The 20,475-nt window shown below is 33.6% G+C and overlaps 1 protein-coding gene across 3 annotated transcripts in view; it reads left to right on the top strand.

Annotated features, from left to right (window-relative positions):
• Positions 1–19,560, top strand: part of LOC126747874 (uncharacterized) — a 35,134-nt gene extending 15,574 nt beyond the window's left edge. The window contains exons 2-8 of one of the 3 annotated variants that reach the window (XM_050456833.1): positions 47–301; positions 362–598; positions 928–1,126; positions 1,187–1,354; positions 1,431–1,609; positions 10,083–10,596; positions 18,176–19,560. In XM_050456833.1, the coding sequence (XP_050312790.1) occupies positions 103–301; positions 362–598; positions 928–1,126; positions 1,187–1,354; positions 1,431–1,609; positions 10,083–10,561 (1,461 nt within the window). In that variant the 5' untranslated portion in view covers positions 47–102 and the 3' untranslated portion in view covers positions 10,562–10,596; positions 18,176–19,560. Of the gene's footprint in view, positions 1–46; positions 302–361; positions 599–927; positions 1,127–1,186; positions 1,355–1,430; positions 1,610–10,082 lie in introns of all 3 variants that reach the window. The other 2 variants (XM_050456948.1, XM_050456887.1) reach the window with 2 other exon arrangements.
• Positions 19,561–20,475: the final 915 nt, after the last annotated feature.

Genomic DNA, 20,475 nt, shown 5'->3' with positions numbered 1-20,475 from the left:
ATAATTTTTAACAAAAACAACTCATTAATGTATTCTGACTTTCTAGATTTTGACATAGCATGCTTCTCAGTATTATCATTCCACACTTTGTTGCTACCAGCAATGGAGCCCTCACAACAAGCAAAATGTTGTTGTGAGAAACAAGACACTTCACAAGAGAGTGACAGCAGTAATTCAGAATCTCTCCAGAATCCCAAGGAAAAACCCAGCAGGATTAGTTTGTTTAATTTAAGGAGAACTAGAGCCTTCCATTTTAATTCGAAAAGGAGTAAAAAGACTCAGGGACCATCTTGTTCCAATGGTAAGTCTTTATCTGCATTAAAACATGAATTATTATGTCACGGTTTTGTTTGGTTATCAGGTCTTTCTTTTAATCCAGCAAAGAAATCCCCCAAATGGAGCATAAAGTTCAACTGCACTGGTAGAAAAGAGTCTAAAAGCAGTTCACCCATAAGGGAAACAGAGAGGTGCTGTAAATGTACATCTTTTAAAAGTCTTGAAGAAACTGCTGGCTCAATGAGTAAAAACGAGGAAAGGACCGATGATATGGTCCAGAGTACAAGCCAACATCCACCTTCTGAGGCACCAGTACTTGAAGGTAGGAAATCTCCCTCCACGTATAATATAATTAAATTCCTATGGTCCTCAGTTAAGTACCTAACATTGCTAATATGCAACTCTGTTAATACCAGTTTTAGTAATCGACCAATAATTACTAAAACTTATTATGTAAAGTCTGAAAAAAACATATTTCTATTGAAGGCTCTTTCCTCTTTCCAGGTGCACTTTCACATGTTCCCCTTGTATAATAACGCCACCAGTCTAAATATATAAGAACTAACCCTGTACTTCCTTTTAAATTTTCGGCAATTGTACGATGATACTATCTTGTAATTTTCATTTAAAAATAAAATTTTCCATTTCCAGAGGGTGACAGTTTAAATGCCTCCTCACTTGAAAACAGCCCAGAAACTCCTCAAGAACCTCCACAAAGACCCACTATAGAAATCCCTAGAGTTCAAATAGAGCAAGCAGAAGGTGTGAGGGGTATTTATAGTACCGCAATGGGTGGAAACGGTACTCCGTCAGGCGTTGTTATATCTGCCCCTTTTACTGACAGTCCTTGGTAAGACCAAATTAGGTTTTAAAAAATGTGTAAAGTATTAATTTTTGCTCGTTTTAATAGGATGCGAATGATCCGTGAGGATTGTGAGGAGGCGGAGTGGATAGCGCGTGCGAGAGAGATAGAGCAGGGGGTGGAGGCTCCCGCAAATTTCAGGTCGGTGCGTAGAGTGCAATTGCTCTGTGCGGAGTCGGATTCAGATAATAGTCTTAGTCAGGGCCCACCTAGGAGGTAAGAAATGTTTTTATTGGATTCTAGGAAGAAATAGATTAAAATTTATGGTTTTTTTAACGGTTTATTTTTTCAGGTTACAGCTGGTTTGCCCTCCCGATTTGAATGTGGAAACCCTAAGAGCTCTATTCCAGAATCACGTTCAATTGAGATCGTGTCCCCTTGACTCGATCGCGGGCTGTCATACTCAGGTGGATTTTATTCATTGTTTGGTACCTGACTTGATGGATATTACGAATTGTAGTTTTTACTGGGGTAAGTTTCTTTAATTGCGAGTAGGTCCAATTTACAACTTTCTTAAGGCATAAAGTATTACGTTAAAATTCTTGGAATATTGTTCCAAGGACCTGAAAAATTATGTTAAATTTGTTATTGTTAAAACAGCGTCAAGAGTTCAGTAGCGGTGTCTGGAGTTTTAATTTGGGGGGTGCAAGTAAATAAATGTCATGAAAAACTGAAGATGAGTCTAAAAAACTGAAAATTCCGTACCGAACTTCTGGATCAAAAGTCATTAAAAAGAAAACATTTTTGAAGCATTAAAACTCTTTAAAAAAAATACTCTTAAAAATTATCGCTTTCACCGAGTAACTTCATCTGTTTAAACTCTCCCATTATTAAGGCGGGTGAAACCCAAAAACAAAAACGAAAGTATTTAAAGAACAAAAACCACAGAACCAGATTGTTTATTTATATTTAAAATCTATACTTTTATTTTTAGGCACCAATCAATGATTTTATTATCATTATCTAAAATATTCTGTACAAGTTTTTTTCTATTGAAAGTATAGTAATAGAATTAAGTCTATTCTGAGCCATCGTACTTCTTAAAAAACATTTAATTATTTTTAGAGTTGAAAAATTAAAATGTCGCAGTATTCTTTTAGAATTAGTTGATTAGATTCGGGCAATTCAATACGGTGTCGTTTATGCATTTGTTCATTATTTTCATTGTTACCTTGTTGAAATAATAAATACATTTTATAATTTCGAATTTCCTGTACGTGTTTTTCTAAATGTATTATATAATTATAAACTATCTGCATTTTTTTTGACTGATCTTATTTAAGAAATATTTCGACTTGTGGACTTACAGTGGCTGACAAGAGTATGGAAATTTTTAATATTTTTGTTGTACACAACTTTATTAGCAATATATTTTTTTTACTAAAACTACATGTAATAAGGGATCATATTTTATTCAATAAATCAAAAAACTATGTACCAGTTCTCAAAAAACCAAAAATTAAAATAGAAAATTAATTGGACAAAAGTATTTAATTTTTAATTAATAATTTAATAAGAAATTTATAAAAAAATTATAAAAAAGGGGCAAAAATATATTTTTTTAAATATTTTATGGCATATCCCCTGGCAGTCAATATTGCTTGATTTCTTCTAGGTAAATAATCGATGAGATTCTCTCAAATTTCCACAGAGATCTTCTATTTTCTCTATACAGTTTCCCAAAGTTCATGCTTATTTGCTATATTTTATTCAGTTTAGTTTATTATATTTTTTTCGGATTTCCCTTTCTAAATGGTCCCAAAGGTTCTCAATCAGGTTGAGATCTAGAGACTGGGCTGGCCATTCCAAACATCCACACTATTTTCAGCAAAAACATTTTTTACTAATTTAGTGGAGTGTTTTGGGTCATTATCCTGTTGAAATGTCCAGCAAAAGGGCATTTCTTTCTCTGCAATGGATATCATTGCATTTTAAGGATATCCCTGTAGACAAAACGATCCATTTTTTAAATCTATTTTCACAATAGGACCAGTACCAGATCGGGAAAAGCATCCCCACACCATAATGTTCGATTCCGTTAGATCCGAAAAGGTTAAACTTGCTTTTGTCGCTAAAAAGCACAATGTTCTATTTTTCTGGTCTTCAACTAATATGCTGAAAACATCTTGTCGGACTTGCATTGTCTTATTTATTTAATGTAACACGACGTTTCGGTTGGTAAGTATTTCCAACCGTTATCAAGTGTAAACTGTATGCTGTATATTGTCTGTATATCTATAACTAATATGCTGTTGGGCAAATTTTATCCGGGGCTTTCCATTTTTTTTGGAAATGAGACACTACCCATAATGCCAGCTGCACACAGGCGCCTCCGTAGATGGTGTCCCAAATTCGAGCCTCACCATTGGGAACTTGTAAATTAGGAGAGATACGAGGTCGGTTAAATTGAGGCAAAGTTGCGCAATTTGGTGCTCATTAAAACGCCCTTTTGAAATTTCAAAAATTCCGAATCTTCCGAAGATATTTGGAAAAAACTGAATAATCGCGATTTAATTTTTTTTTTGAAATTCGATGCGACATAATAAATCCTTATCATGTCTCTTTTTTCTTCAGAAGAAAAAGATATATTAGGCATATTGGTTAAATACGCATTAAAGATTAGTGAACGAACAGTGAACTCTCAAAATATTTAATAGTTTAAAAGTAAACAAATAAGCAATGATTGTCAGCTTGCACGACGCACCGCCACTTTGATAAATAATTGCTAAAATTTCTATTTCTATTACATATTTATCTCAGGGCCTAAGATTTGAAGAATACTACTTTAATTATTGTATTATTTATTAATTTTTTTTTGTTACTGTAAAGAAAAGGTTTTTAATCCTATTAAAAATATATTTTTTATCTTTCTCTTTAACACGAGTCCTTATGGAAATATCCATTAATATAAACTTTTTGAATAAGTGCAGTGCATGGTTTAGGAACGGAAGGGGCTCTTAAAATCCGTAATAAAAAAATCCAGGGGCGTATTTAAAAAAACAAACTTGATGATGACAGCTAAAATACGAAACGTCGCATCGGTTTGAAAATCTAACGACACCATTTTCTAAAATAGAGAAAGTAGCAATGAGAATAAGTAATTTATGTTGTTATATCTATTCAAATAGAGTCGTAAAAAAGTTTTTTCTAAATATCATCGGAAGTATTAAGTATAATTTTTGAAATTTCAAAAGGCCGTTTTAATGAGCACCAAGTTGCGCAACTTTGCCTTAATTTAACCGACCTCGTATCTCTTCTAGTTTACACGATTCCAATGGTGAGGCTCGAATTTGGGACACCCTGTACAGTCCTATTACTCACATTACGCTGAACATTTGCCTTACTTCTTCGCTAATCTCACGTGCACATTTTCTTGGACTCCCAACAGACAACCTTCTTATTGTTCTGTCAATATTAGTATTATTGTTTTTGGGGCGAACTATTTTCGGGAGCATTTTCACATTGACTACTAACCATTTTTTCTTTAAAATTTTTGACACCGCACCGTCACTAATCCTTAAATTTCTTGAAAATATTTTTTGGTTGAGCCCACTATTTTTTAGCTCTAAAACTTTTTTCTCAGATCTTCCGAGAAATATTTGTTTTTTGCCATAATTTAGGAACTTTTGCCTGCTACTAGCTACAATGTGCATTAGCAACAAACAACAATAAACTAAATATACACACAGAAAATTTCAAACTAAAAAAATTTCCATTATTTTGTCCATTCGAAAGAAACAACAAACATGGTGATAAAAAAAAGAACGCACCCAACAACTATTTATCTGCAAAAACATATGCACCAACAAAAAGTATTCAATGTACCATAAAATATTTGTACCTTTATTGGCTGGTACTTTTTTAGACAAAAACAAAAAAATTCCATACTTTTGTCCGCCACTGTATACAATGAACGACTTATAAAATATACTATTTCATATTTGTTTCCAAACATTCAGCATACTACCATTGACTTTACTTGTAAATCGGACCTACCTTTTTAATTCCAACTTGTTCTTCAACGGACGATGACCTGTTTTCTAAAATATATTGAATAGTATTTATTATTAATATTATCTACATTTAACACAAAAAAATAAGTCCAACGACGACACGAGATCCGCAACGAAAATCATGATACTAATACTCGAGAAGATAAACCCACGCGCATGAGATGAGCCTATCTCTCTCGCACGCCTGACGTCAGTCGATGACAAATTTCCCCAGGAACAGCTTTTAATACATGAACAGAGATGGATTTAGGGTTAGGGCGTGGTTTATTTGTTTTGTGTATATTTTGTGTTTGTTTTTAGTGACAAATGTGGCAGAGTTTATTAAATTATAATAATTAAACATTTTTTATCATACTGTACTGTGCAGTGGTGGGTTGTTCAAGCAACAACAAAAAAAGTAAGGTAGTTTCGGATTGCCGATTCGTTAGATTTCCAAAGAACAAACAAGTTTGCCGACAATGGATTACAAAACCATTTTAATAACACGTCTACCCATAAGCAATTTAAAAAAATATAGATTATAGATATTTAATAAAGTGAAATTTATTGGTTGTATGTCATCAATGGCATCATGCATTTTCTTTTGGCATTTACTGGTAACACTATTATTACCAACAACCAATGGGAACTCATATGTATACTTAGCGCACACAATTTTATGAAAGTTAATTGTCACAATAGGCTGTATATCAATCCTCTATTTTTGTTTTATTTTTTTTACAACATAATAAAATATGTACATATTATATCACTGATATTTTTCTGCAGAGGCATTCGTTTAAAGTAAAAAAAAGTTAAATAAAAACCATAAATCCTTTTTTTTTTGGCTATAAAGTATTATTAATTTATTATTAATTAACAAGCCTTCAGATGTTTCATATTGTGTATATTTATTTTCAAATTAAAATACCTTAAAAAATAAAAATCGTTTTTAAAACCTTATCCAAAACCAAAATAGGCATTTATATTATATAAGGCTTTACTATCCTTGCACGGATCCACGAATCCTACATACTATTAAGGAAATATTTTACATACTATTATAATAATCATAGCATATTTCATATAATAATACTTAATAAGTAATGTTAAATAAAAAAGGCCTGTAAAATAAAAAATACTGCTTTTCCAACCGACAAACAGAATTTTTGTCATCGAGTGACGTCATGCGCAAAGTCACACGAAATTGCATCTCCAAGTGGGTTTATCTTTCCAGTAATAGTATCATAAACGAAAATAAACTATTTAGGGACTGCTGAACCTCGAAAGCTTGCAAACACTTTGAGACCGCAGAAAATGCATGACGCTGCCCGTTGACATGGCAACCACACATATCTACTCGCCGATCTATTGGGTGACGTGCTTTGCGTGACGTCACATCGGGTTGCATTCGTTTCGAGACCCCGTGAAAGTAAAGTTTAGCTACTACCAACGTCCACTCATTATTTTACTCTTGCGGAAACATTTTTTCGATGAATCTGCAGGCGGACCAGGCTGCCGGCTTAGGCTTGGGAGGTTAATTATGTAGGTGACGAGGGGAGTTCATTAGTTTTATCTTTTTATTTTTAGTGAATTTAATATTTTTATTAGAAAGGTAGGGGGTTTCGAGCCCCTGTGCGCCTGGGATGGATCGCCTGGAATATACAGGGTGATTTTCAACCTATGCGCATAAACTTGGGAAATAGTAGATGAAGATCAATAATGAGAAAAAATGTAGTAAAATATTTTTGGTTTCCGAAATAAAGTTAAACAAATGTCAACAGAACGTGTATCAGACGAACTTATTTCTTTTATTAATAACTGATAGTAAACAAGTCATAATGTTTGGAAATTGTTGTTTGGAATCTTTAGCAATACTTAGTTTGTTGGTGGCTGTGATCGTTTTCGATCGTTATTTTCACACAAACAAAATAAAAGCGTCAAATGTAATGGCGCACATTTTTACAAACGAAGAACTTGTCGACATGGTTTTGGTTTACGGAGAAACGCATCAGAATGCAGTGGCAGCAGCTGATCTGTATGCCCAAAGATTTCCCCGAAGATATCACCTGAAACGTGGGGCTTTCTTACGTGTTATTCAGCGGGGTAGAGAAACTGGCAATTTGCGGCCGCGGCCTGGACTAGATGGAGGAGCTATTAGACCTAGGCATATTCTAAATCTGGAGGAGGATATTTTAGAAGTTATCAAAGAACAACCTGGAATTAGCACTAGGACAATTGCAGCGCGATTAGGAATATCGCAATCTACAAATTGGCAAATTTTAAGGCACGAGTTGCTGTACCTGTTTCATGTGCAGAGGGTACAAGCCCTACTTCCAAGAGATGTGCCGCTTCGAGTACACTTTTGTGAGTGGTTGTTACATCACCAGCAGTTAAGCCCAAACTTTACCACGAACATTTTAGTTACGGATGAGGCAAATTTTACGCGCAATGGAATTTTCAACTTTCATAACACTCATTACTGGGCTTTGGAAAATCCGCATATTACACGGAGAACATACTTTTAACAGCGTTTTTCTGTAAATGTATGGGCTGGAATTCTGAACGGGATGCTCATCCCACCTTTTATTCTGGAAAATCGTTTGACTGGTGCTCGGTATTTAGAATTTTTGCGCAACATTTTACCAGTGCTCCTTGAAAATGTTAATCTCAACATTAGGCAGAACATGTGGTTTCTTCATGATGGTGCACCACCACATTTTTCACGACGAGTGCGACAACATTTAGATCGTGTGTTTCCCGGACGATGGATAGGCCGTGATGGTCCAGTTGGGTGCCCCCCCCTCGCTCGCCTGACAATCCATTAGACTTTTATTTGTGGGGTCATATGGAAACAATGGTGTATGTAAACGAAGTTGATACTGAGCAAGAGCTACGACATCGCATAAACGCTGCCAGTGACGCAATTCGCCTACAGCCTGGTTTGGCCCGTGCATATACGTCTTCATGGATTCGACGAGCTCAAGTCTGTATCGAAAATAATAGAAACAACTTCGAACAGTTGCTTTAAATTAGTTTAAATTAAACACGTTAAAAAATACACGTTTTTTATTTTAAAAAATATGGATATCTCCAAAACTAAAAATATTTTACTAAATTTTTTTTTCATTATTACTCATTAGCTATCATTTCCCAAGTTTATGCGCATAGGTTGAAAGTCACCCTGTATAGAAAATGACGATAAATTAATGCAATTTCGAGAAAAAAGTACATACAAAGAAAAGTTCAGGCGCTCAAGTGGCTTAACGTTTTCTTTACTGTAACTCCCTGTAAGACATACGAAATAAGTTCAAAAGTCAAAGTGAAAAGTATAAAAAATTATTTAAAATCAATGGAAAACATAATAAACAACAACAAGAGCATGGACAACATAAAAAAATTAAGTTAAATGCCTGGAAGATGACTCCAAGAGAAGCATAAAAAAGGAAAGTCAAAGTGCTTAAAAAGCATTAAGTAAGATTTGATATTAGTGAGGTATTTAACATGAATAAATTACAAATCATATATCATAGTGAAATTAAGGTTATGTGCAGACATTATAAGAAATGGAGAGCCAGTAATTTGTGTCCTCTGTATAGGATGCCACCTCCCATCCTGCTCTACAATAGTGTGAATACAAAATCAAAAAGGAAATTTAACTTATTTAAGAGTTTGCACTTGTTTTCCAAGCCAATGTTAAAGACACGAGTATGAGATACCAGATAAGTGACTTGCCAATGTATGAGCTCGCTCAATATTTATTGTTTGTGGATGGGGTCGTCTGGAGCACAACTGAAAGCAAAAGAATGGTTTAATGCCAATAAACTAATGCTTGATAAAGAAAAGACTCAACAAATTTTATTCTCTCTGCGGGATATTGCAGATTTTACAGATCCATTTCAAGTAAAATATTGTATTGTATTTTGTATTTTGATTCAAAGCTCACATGGGATGTTCATTCGGAGGAAGTATCGGAGAGGTTGAGAGGCCCTGGGTTCTTACTAAAAAACCTCTATAACTGTGTATCCCACAGGACATTAGTGAATGTTTATGCTGACCTTTTTCACTCATTCATGTCATATGGTATCCTAGCTTGGCAAGGTGCATCTTCGGCTGCAAGATTGTTTTCTCTACAGCCCAAGGCTATTAGGATCCTAGCAGGTATAGGTTTTAGTGTTACAGACCAGCTTTTAAAAAATTAAATATTTTGCCTGCCTGTTGCCGCCTAAGTGCCAGTGTCGCCCGCAGTTTATAGCAGATAAACTTCAACAAGTTATCAAAAGACATAAAAGGAAATTTTAAACAAAAAGAAAAAAATTTATTTTGTGCAGGGGTATTTAACAACACAGAAAGTTCCTTTAACAATAAATAGGTCATAGTGCTTTTTAATGTCCTACGTGTCTCGAGTGTCATAATGTGTATATTTTTTTAAATATGCTTTTAAAAATTTTATTTTTAATGCCTCTCTTTTTAAATGTAAATAGTTTCCTTTGTGCCGTTATCTTGTTTTATATACTTATCTATATCAATATATTAATATGTTTCTTTTAATCATGATAATATTATTGTAATTACTAACGTGATTTTATGAATTATATTTTAACTTTTATGTAATGACTAGGTTTAAATTATAACTCTTAGTTTACAGTTTTTTTTTTGACTTCTGCAAATGCTATTAAGTATTTTAGCATGAATAAATAAATTAAAATTGAAGTCAGCGGAAAAGAGAATTGACATAATGATTACGGATAAGTTGAAAACACAAAGTCGCTGCCTTGGGAAAGCCTGGAATAAAACATAAAATTAATCCAACTGTCCTAAACATGTAATACATAGAACCAATGTTTTTCCAAAGGCTTTTTAACACTAGAATTAAATTATCCCTCAAATTTTTAATCACTCACAAAGACACCTAAAATATACAAGAATACTCATATTCATTTATTTTTTAGGTAAAATGGACAGATACGAAGCAGAACGTCTCCTAGACGGCAAACCAGAAGGTACGTTTCTCCTCCGCGATTCCGCCCAAGAAGAATTCCTCTTCAGCGTTTCATTCCGCAAATATGGACGTTCCCTCCACGCCCGGATCGAACAATGGAACCACCGATTCAGCTTCGATTCTCACGATCCGGGCGTATTCACGTCCGAAACCGTTTGCGGCTTAATCGAACACTACAAAGACCCGAGCAGTTGCATGTTCTTCGAGCCGATGCTCACGTGGCCTTTACATCGAAACTTTACCTTTTCGTTACAACATTTGGCCCGTGCCGCTATCGTTAATAAATTAACGTACGATAACATCAATCACTTACAGTTACCGAAAACATTAAAGAATTACTTGAAAGAGTACCATTATAGGCAGAAGGTGAGGGTGGAGAGGTTCGATGATGACGTGCAATGGTTGGAAGTGAGGAACATACCGCCTTGAGTTGTTTTAGGCGGTCTGGGGTTTAGTTAGAAACGGTGAGGATTTTAGATTATCTGTATTTTAAGCGTTTGGTGGCTCTAGGGATATGTTTTTTTCAGTTTTAATTAATACAAACGATTTGGCGTTTGAAGTTTTAAAATATCCATGCAAGCTTTGATTTTTTCGCGAAATTTTATTTTCTGGTTTACAATCGTACAAAAAATGTATAGGATAAAAATGAAGATAATTAAATTCTCTATAATTTTTCTTCTGGAAGCGAAGCTGGGCAATCAACGAGGACAAAGTTACATACAAAATTACTGAGAAATAACTGAATTATTTTGGTAACTTTGGCACCCTTTAACTTTGTTCCCATTGATTATAAAGCTTCACTACGACTTATGGTTTATTCATTTTTTTAACGTAATCCCAGTTAAAATGAAGTTGATGGTAATCTTAACAAAATATTACTATAATTTGAATAAAAAGTCTGAAATTCGGTTTGTGTAATTGACGCCTTAAATAAACGGCAGGCAGTGTTAATTTGCCACAAAATGTATTTGTTTAAACAATTTAAAGTGGTTACTCAGAGAAACCATAATGCCCCAAGATTTCAATATAATTCCACAAAATTAACTCAATAAAAGGCAGAGAATCTATTATAGATAATGTGCAATTACAACTAATATTTATGATTAAACATAAATCATTAAGAATGATAAACCAAAAAGTAGTTTCTTGTAGATCAAATGCACAAACTCACTATGCATTGCGCATGTAACCATCTTGTGCGATGGGGCTCCTTTGCAGAACTACACGAATCACAGCTTCTTGAAGTGCCGTGGAGTGGCAAATCTTTGGATTGATCTTGTGTTACTTCTGTAGAAATGTTTGATTTAAATCTTATAACTGGTGGAGAAAATGAAGTTCTAGCTCAAGGAACTCCTCTACCTACAGAAGCTCCAATCATAGCCGTAATTACTTGGCATCTAACATTTTTCAGCGTTGTTTTGCTTTTGGTTTTGTTTCTGAATATAATGAAAGCATTGATCATGGTCGTATCTAAAAAAATCCAAAACAACCGATGTTAACATTTTCGTCCTTTACTGTCTCTTTGATAATCAACGTATCAGCCCATGAATTTCCGATAATCTGCAATAGTTTTATACAACAACTATACAGTTCTTTTCTCTTTCCATCTGATATAGAGAATTTCATTACTTTTTCGCCAACCAATCTCATTCATCCCGATTTAGTTGCGCTTTTGTGGTATTAAATTTCTTGGTAGCTTTTGCCTACTCGCCCTTAAGAGTTCCACCCGAATAAATTTGTGTCAATGATAAAGATTTATATCTAGAGTTGTAAAAAAATTATTGAAGTATACATGATATACTTTATTTTCTAGGCCTTAAGTTATATCAAGCACTACTCACTCTCTCACCCAAAGAAACATCACTATTTCTGGTTTGCCTGTATATATTTGAAAATCAAATATACCGTACTGGCAAATTAATATTACAGAGAGGAGGTTAATACATTAGAAAAGGAAATAACTAAGTAGACTGCTGAGGTATGACAAAGAAAAGACTGTATCCCCACCAGATATCATTCCGACGCCACATCTTTAGCGCGAGATAGGCCCCTTAAAAGCTATAGTTTGTGAAAGATAAATTGGTCTATTCATTACATTTTGAAAGGAATAAAAGCGTAGCTAATAAATGGCTAAATCTTTATTTAGCTTTAAACTTCTTTCTTAACCCGTTTCTCATGAATTTAAATTTTTTAAAAGAAAAATTTCATTTTTTGTAAATCAACTCTTTAATTTTTTTGGAAATTTTTAACGTAAACAGTTTTTTTATTTTTTTGTTTGTTTTTAGTTTTTTTTTTAGTAGTCAATGGTATAAAAGATAAATTAGAACAAAAAATACTTTGTATGATATATTGCAAAACAGTTGCTTTTTTTTGTAAGGCACAGGTGAACGTTACATTTTTGGCATAAAATTCTTGACCGTCCTTTACAGCCTGGTACTTTACACCTAGATCCAAAGTCTTTTTCATCAATGGATGGCAAATGATCTAGTCTGTTCAAACGAACTTCGGCCACTGGTCTAATTTCTGGTCTTACTTTTAACGGTTTCGGCGTTGAAGGACCCGGACTATCAGCCGCTGGTGGCCTCCTCTTCCTAGTAGATGTTTTTCCTGCCAAGATTAAAACCTCAGCAACATAGGCTCTAAAGTAAAGCAAATCTAGGACATCATTCTTAGCCACACCCAAGTTAGCAGCTTTTTCTTTATATTCCAACCAGCCGTTTACGCATGCCATATCTATGGCATGAGCAAACATTCTCAGAGTCCACTTTTTAGACCTAATAAATGTCCGATACAAGGTAATAAGGAAATCCATCTTGTCAACACCCCCCATGTTATAGTTGTAGTTATTTATTACTTGTGGTCTTGAAACCTAAATATAGTCCTTCCCTTTTTTATCCCATCGCCGGCACTGGTCTTTATCACCAACTCCCATATAATTTGATGCCATTACAACTGGCCGGTTGTCGTACCATTTTGTCATTATGACTTCGCCATCCCCGCTAATAATTTCTTCGGAACAACCTCGACCTTTTATTTTCATATCCTTATCGGACGAAAATGGCGGATTTTTAAATCTTTCAGCTCTTGCTGTGCACGTTGTATATATTTGCTTATTTCTAAGGTACTGAAGTAAGTTATAATTTGAAAAATAGTTGTCAAAATATAACTGTATCCTAGGGTGTGAGATTCGTTCAGATAATTTTAGTACCACTGCGGCACCCGAATCAAATACATCAAGTTGCTGTGGGCCAAGTTCAGTAGTAGATCCTTGATATATTATAAAATCATACAAGATGCCACTGCTGCCACATAGCGCAAAAATCTTAATTCCCCATGGTTTGGGTTTGTTTTTGACGTATTGCTTGATGTTCAAACTGCCTTTGAACGGCACCATTTGCTCGTCCACACACAATTTTGATTCCAATGGAAGGGAAAGGCATCCTCTCCTAATTGCATCATATAATGGACGCACCTTCCAAAATCTGTCACTGTTGTCCGGTTTTTCGTAAATATTCACGAAGTGAATATGTTGTCGCAATTTATAAAAGACAGTAATTAAGTAAGTTTAGTAATTAGTAATATAATTAACAGCCATATTATTGGAAATCAGTGGAATTTGTAATTTATGGTCCCAGTATAACTTAATTCTTGGGTAATGTAAATTACCCATGATGATATGTATTCCTACAAACGTTTTTAGTTCTTCAACCGTCGTAGGAACAAAGCGGGTTTGTTGCTGAACAGCGTAAAGATTTGTATATTCCATCATGGGTTGGAAAATATCTGCAAAATAATTACAGAAAAAAAAAGCTGGGCTTTCTAGCTGAACTACTGGTTCTTCTTCTCTAACGTGCCACTCTATTGGTGAAGTGATATACTGCACATTTTTTCGCCAGAATATATCCTTTTTCTTTGAAAGACCATTGTTTTCCAAATAGTCTTCTATATTGGATTTCTTTGACTTTTGTGGAGTTTTTGCCATTATGTTGGGAACTGGTTTAGGTTCTGCTTGTTCTAGCTGCTCAGTCTCTTCACATTGTTGAGTTACAGGTGTGCTGAGAACAGGTTCAGCCTCTTCCTCCTCATCACTCATTCCTTGTAATTCTACAAGATAAAAAGTATATATGCTACGCACATTATATAATATACTAGTTCCAAGTAATATACCTTCAGGATCAAAATCAAAGCCATCATCTTCATTGAATTCGCCGTCACTGAGTCCTTCAATGTCTGATAATCCGGCTTCTATTAAATCTAATAGTTCTTTATCTGTTAGCGGGCGATTTCGGCTCATTATAAACGAGGATTCTATAATATTTAACTATTTACTAATATAAAAAAGAAAAAAGTACGATTATATTTACCTTATAATTTTACTTCTCTGATTCACAGTGTACACAAATATGTACGTGCCTTCAAAGACAAAATACATGTACTTCCGCGAAAAAAACTGAATGGATCACTGTTAGCACTCACAATACCACCTTTTATTAATTTGTTTTTATTTATTTTTACTATTTTCACCACAAACAAAACACCACAATAATCTACTAGATAACCTTGCACGCGTTACTCAAATATTGCTCGCCAGCTGTTAAAATTACAGTAACAAACATTTATTGAAAGCCCCTAGAGGGCGGTATCTATACTACATGTAAGATCCTAATGTACACAAATGTTGACACTATGAGCAAACCAATAAATTCCTTTCTGAATTTATATAAGGATGATGATAAATTCATGTACACAAATGTGTACACAGTGAGCGAAAGGGTTAAAGAGATTTGTTTTTCAAATAAAATTAAATATAGAACTATTAATATTGCACAAACTATAACTTCTCAACAAAATATTGGTTTTGCAGATTTGTCCGCCTTACCTAACAAGTAACCTAGACAAAATAGCGCCCAAAAGGGTACACGGCTCGCAGTCTGACGCGGCAATCTGGCTAAAAATCGATGCTAAAATTGTGGAATAGTACGAGCGTCGGAAGTCTACAGCTTGTTCTTTCTTCGGGTCATAAAATAATTGATAATTGTGCGCCAATATAGGGCCAAATTTTATCAAATCCCACTTCCATTTCTTTGTAATTGTTTTATTCAACAATATTCTTATTCTTATAATTAAATTCAGATGCAAATTTGATAGCAAAAGCCCAAAAACACATTTTTGAGGAAATTGAGTTGTCTTTCATTTCTGGTCTTGAGGACCAAAAATCTCTGTAAGAAGCGGACTTCATTAGTACTTTAATGGGTAGGAAATTTTCATTTCAGTTATAGTAGTGGTGAAAAAAAGTTTTGCCGCTCTGGAGAGCAGACAAATTAGTCTGCTAAATATATGCTGCAGCAATTCATTATCAGATAAAAGATTGAAGAATTTAAAAGGCGCATGTGACGGGTAATTCTTTGCTAGGCCCACTGTCTTCTTCAGAAGACCTCACAATATTGGCAAGCAATCTTGCTCTTTCCATATAAAATGACTCAGGGGTAAATTATATTCTGAATCACTCCAGACTGCATACTCCGCGAGACATAAGGCGATTCTGTAATGTTAGCTTCTTCATCATCATCAGAGAGGATGGGCTGATCTGGAAAATGAGTCTTTCCAAATTCTTGATCTTTCTTCATTTTCCAAATTGCAGTGGTAAAAGACATATTTCTCAACTTGAAGTGGGTGGATATTCTGAAAATAACAAAAATAGAGGTAAAACAAAAAAAAATATCTTAGTCAGCTTTTGAGAAAAAAATTGAAGTAGTAACAATAGTTGGTACCACAGTGGTTTCATGATAAAACCTTAGAAAAAACACCTGGAAATGTGTTAGTAACTACCAAATTTAAGCACCTAAAGTATCAATTAATGCAAAAAAACTTACTTGAAACGGCCTTTTGAACTGTTTACACACAAATTTTTTGTTTTTGTTCCTCTGGTTTTCCTATGGTTTAGGTTAATTTGTAAACTGAAGGATTTGGCGCGAAGGGATCCTCTATCCTATTTATGACCTTATGGGATAATCATTTTCATGGCTACAAAGAAATACCACTGGACGATAAAGTTAGATTATTTTATTAATATGGTTTCAAGATGGAACCACTTCACTTCAAAGGGTTAAAAATAGGTTTAAAAAAAAATCTCCTGAGGGGCAAAGTAACAAACAACATATTCATGACTTTTGGCCGAAATTGACATTATTTTTAGATTTTACAAACTGTCACAAAAATTTACGATTACAATAAGAAAATTCTCTGCACTACTGATATAATAATAATTGTTGTGGTTTTTCTTTAGCGCTAAAAGTTAAGGCCTTGATTTCAATTGAAGAGTGGAAATTCAAAAGGGTCTAAGTGCCAAAAAAATGAAACTGAGATATTGATAAAAAAATATATATAACATTAAAAAAACCTAAATTTGTATTGAAATAGTTTTATTAGGCAAATTAAACAAGAATCAATAAACGTGTTATATTGTTATACACAAAACAAAAATTGAGAAAAACTAATCATAACACAAAATCCACTAGAAGGTCCTAAGTGCCAACTATAATACACTGTCAAAAGGGTCTATGTCCAAAGGAGCCTTTTAATTCGATTGTGTTTTTTCTATGATATTATAATAAAACTGAACATATTTAACAGGAATATAGTCCATCATATCTTTTAAGTTTTTCAGCTTCTCTGCTGAAATACGGTTTCTGCAGTCGAGGTCTGGAACCAATGCTACCGGAATTTCAGTCGACCTTTTTCCCTTCTTTAGAACATTACAAGTGGTCCATTCCTCGAGCTGAGAGAAGGTCTTTTTGGTTTTAACCAACGTTTTTTGCCCCTGTTCAATTTTAATCCAGGCTATTTGTGAAATTTGTAGTTTAGTCGTATTTAGATGTTCGCCTGCCATGCTCTGAAAATCTTTAAAATCGTTTTTTTCCATACGTAGTACATTAAAAGGTCTTTGGTGGCGTGCCTCTTATCATCTTTTCTATATTTTCGAGAGTGTAGTTTTTTACAACGCGTTTTCTCTTTTCTATTTGTGCAAAATCTCTATCACAAGTGAGATATGAATGGCCACTTATCAGAAATTTTTGCTCAACCTTTTCGTAGATACCCTTAGAAACTAGGTAAATCATCTACATTAAAATAATCTTGTTCTTGTTTTGTCCTATGCAATTGTCACTCCACATAGTAGTTTTAAGGTTAGAATTGCTTACCTCAAGTTCAGGTGGATTTTTTGGCGGCACAATAACACTTTTATAATTTGAATGTTGTAAACCACTAATTCTGCACCTTTTTCTTTCTTTTCTAATACTTTCAGTACCTTTTTGGCGTCTTTTTACATTATCGCTCTGTTGTACATTGCCACGTGCGTCCATTTTATATACTAATGAAGTTAAGTGCTTGGCACTTTGACCCGTTTCCGTTTAACCTAAAAAAGATACCTGCGCTTATACCGGCTGCAGGTTTTGACGTCAGAAAATAATACAAAGGTAATACGAAAGGCGCATAGACCCGTTTGTATGCTATTGGCGTTGGGACGTAGACTACTACACAAGTGTTACCTGAAATTTGCCGGCAGTGGCACTTAGACTCCTTTGAATTTCCACTCTTCAATTAACTTTTACAGATTATTTGCTTGAGACCTCTTTTTCGACCGTTTTCCACTTCGCATTTCTCAACATTACCAGCCTGTTGTAGATTTGTGCAGAGGAGATGAGAAAGGAAAAACCAATGATGTTAGACTTATAAAATTTTACTTTAAATTGTGAATTTTAGTCAAATACATAAAATAATAATTAATAGTAAAATACATTACAATAATAATTAAGCTCGAACAAGGGTAAGGGGGAAAATATATTTTTAAGCGTTCCTTAGACCACTTACACCACACCAAAGAATTAATAAATAGCAAAAATAAAGTCAGCATGGTTTTTAGAATTTCAATTGCCTGTACTTGTAAACTAAGTGCAAATAACCTGCTATTTGATGTAAAATATGATTATTGTTGATTAAAGAACGGTTTTTTTTATGATTATTGTTGTAACATTTATGTTTTAGGGTGAGGCAGGATGGTATACAACTCAAGAGATATGGATATACATCCAAGAAAAAATCGCTTTTAACCTCTAAATCGGCAATTAAGACGTTTTTATGAGCATATTTGGTCCTAATTTATGTAAATAATACTAATTTTATATGTAAACTTCCTATCCCTGGAATTGAATCCGTCCTTCCTGACTGTATTTTTCACCAGAACTGTCATTAAAAAGAGATCAGATCTTTCTTAAAATGACAGCTCTAATTCTCATGGCATTTGTTTAAAAATTAATGGTTCTCTTGCAGGTTCCTTTCTTAATTAAATATAGTAAATTTTATAGCTTTAATACTTGCTTATAGTTTAAATTATATAATGATTTTTTTGTGACGGAAGTAGTGCCAAAAACCGATTTCGGTTTTACATTATTGTTATCTGAACTTTGTAATACTCCTTTTTTTATAATTTAGTAGCATAAGTATTATCAGATTTGAAAAAAGTGGCATCCTATTTTAAGCTTATATGGTGACCATATTTGCAGTCAGCTTTTGATTCTCTACTACCATTAAAAAAAGTCTACTTATTAATTTTCCAATTTCAATAGAAATTAAGGTTTAAATGTTTAAATAAAATAAAGGTTTAAATGTTCACTATTCCTGAATATCTAGGTAGTATTGGCCAAAGTAAAGCTAAAAAAAACTCAAGTTTAAAATTAGAAAAATATTTTTAAGATTTTGCAAAAATAAATATTTACTTGGTGAATTTTGAACTAAGTGAAGTGAAGGGGTATATGGTAAAATACTCGGTTAATATACCAAAGTTTCTCGGGATATACCTGAGATGCTCACAATATTCCTGGAATGTCATTGCGAAACTGGTTTATATATTATGCTCGAAAGAAATATGGTCATCCTAATATAAGCTGAAAATGGTTTTTCTTGTTATATTTTTTAGGTAATATTAGCAAAAGTTAACAAATTTCGTCGGTTTGTGTACAGGGTGTCCCATGTGATTGTTAAAGTGTTTTATATCTAATAAACTGCCCAAAGCAATAGTTAAATAAAAAAAGGCCTTTTAGAAGTAATTACTATAAGTATTTGCAGCAAATTAATTTATCACAATTTTTCTAGGATAAATTGGTCACGTTTATGTTTACATGGGACTGTTTCTTTAAACTTTCTGTTGAGCTACATAGATAATTTAATAATGTTTAATTACGTATTTCGTATTTAATTATTAAAAGATCACACTGGGATACATTGATTTTCTTTAACATTTATTAGGGTTTATGATTTATCCGGGTGTCTTTAAGTACTAACAATATACTTATGGGAATTTGTAAATCTTTTGTGTCCAGTGCTTCAGATCTGTTATCCATTTTTGTAAATATATATTATATGACATTTAACGATTTGTTTACTTTTTCCCCGTTTCCATTGATTGATCTAAAATCAAATTAACAGTTCATCACGTCGTCACAGGTCCTTTTTTACCAAGTAAAGTAAATGGCAGATGTGACGTCAAAAACATGAATCTTCTTTTTAAAATACGTCAAGGCCTTTAAATGGTAGCGATCTGATAATTACTGTGCCCTTTACTTAAGCCGACTACATTGCTACATAGCAAAACTCATAATAAAGAGGTATGAAGCAAATAATTCTTTCATCACGTAGGTAATCGAATTTAGGAGGCCAAATGTTAAAAAAAATACTACGTCCTTTTTATTTAAAAAAGAATATATTTATGGCAGAGCAGTCTTTCAAGGCTCTTTTTCTAAGGCGGATTCAATCTTTTGTGGATCATATATGTAATTGTTGCACATCAGTGAACGAACACGTTTACATCGTAGCACTGTAAACACGAACTGAATACCTGGATTGCCAATCTATTGAAAAATAAATGACCACTACTAGGGTACTAGGTGGCCGTCATTTTAAGTGATTGTGTCCTTTCGATGTTGGTCACTCTGACAAATTTCAGTGGTGCCAATTGTAGGGCAACAAAACAAAAAAACTTTTGGGAGGTTAATGGTTATGTGTACCGAAATAAAATAAAAAGTTACATTTAGTTAAAAATGTAAGATAGCTGCGTTAATTTTGAGATTTTTTATCGTATTTGTTTTTTTTTTTTAATTTCGCTAAAATTTACGAAGTTTCAATTAATTTGGGATAGATGCATGCACTTTAAAATATGTGTTTTATTGTTCTTATAAACTTAGATCTTACGAATCCTAATACTATGTTATGGTTAATATAGGACATAAAATGATATAACAGAAAAGTATGTGCGTTATGGTTTAGATACCAAACCACAAATGTGCTAA

This window comes from Anthonomus grandis, chromosome 1, assembly GCF_022605725.1.
Source record: "Anthonomus grandis grandis chromosome 1, icAntGran1.3, whole genome shotgun sequence".
NCBI lineage: Eukaryota > Metazoa > Arthropoda > Insecta > Coleoptera > Curculionidae > Anthonomus > Anthonomus grandis.
The sequence above is the reverse complement of the archived record's forward strand: the minus strand, read 5'-3'. Positions and strand labels throughout refer to the sequence as shown.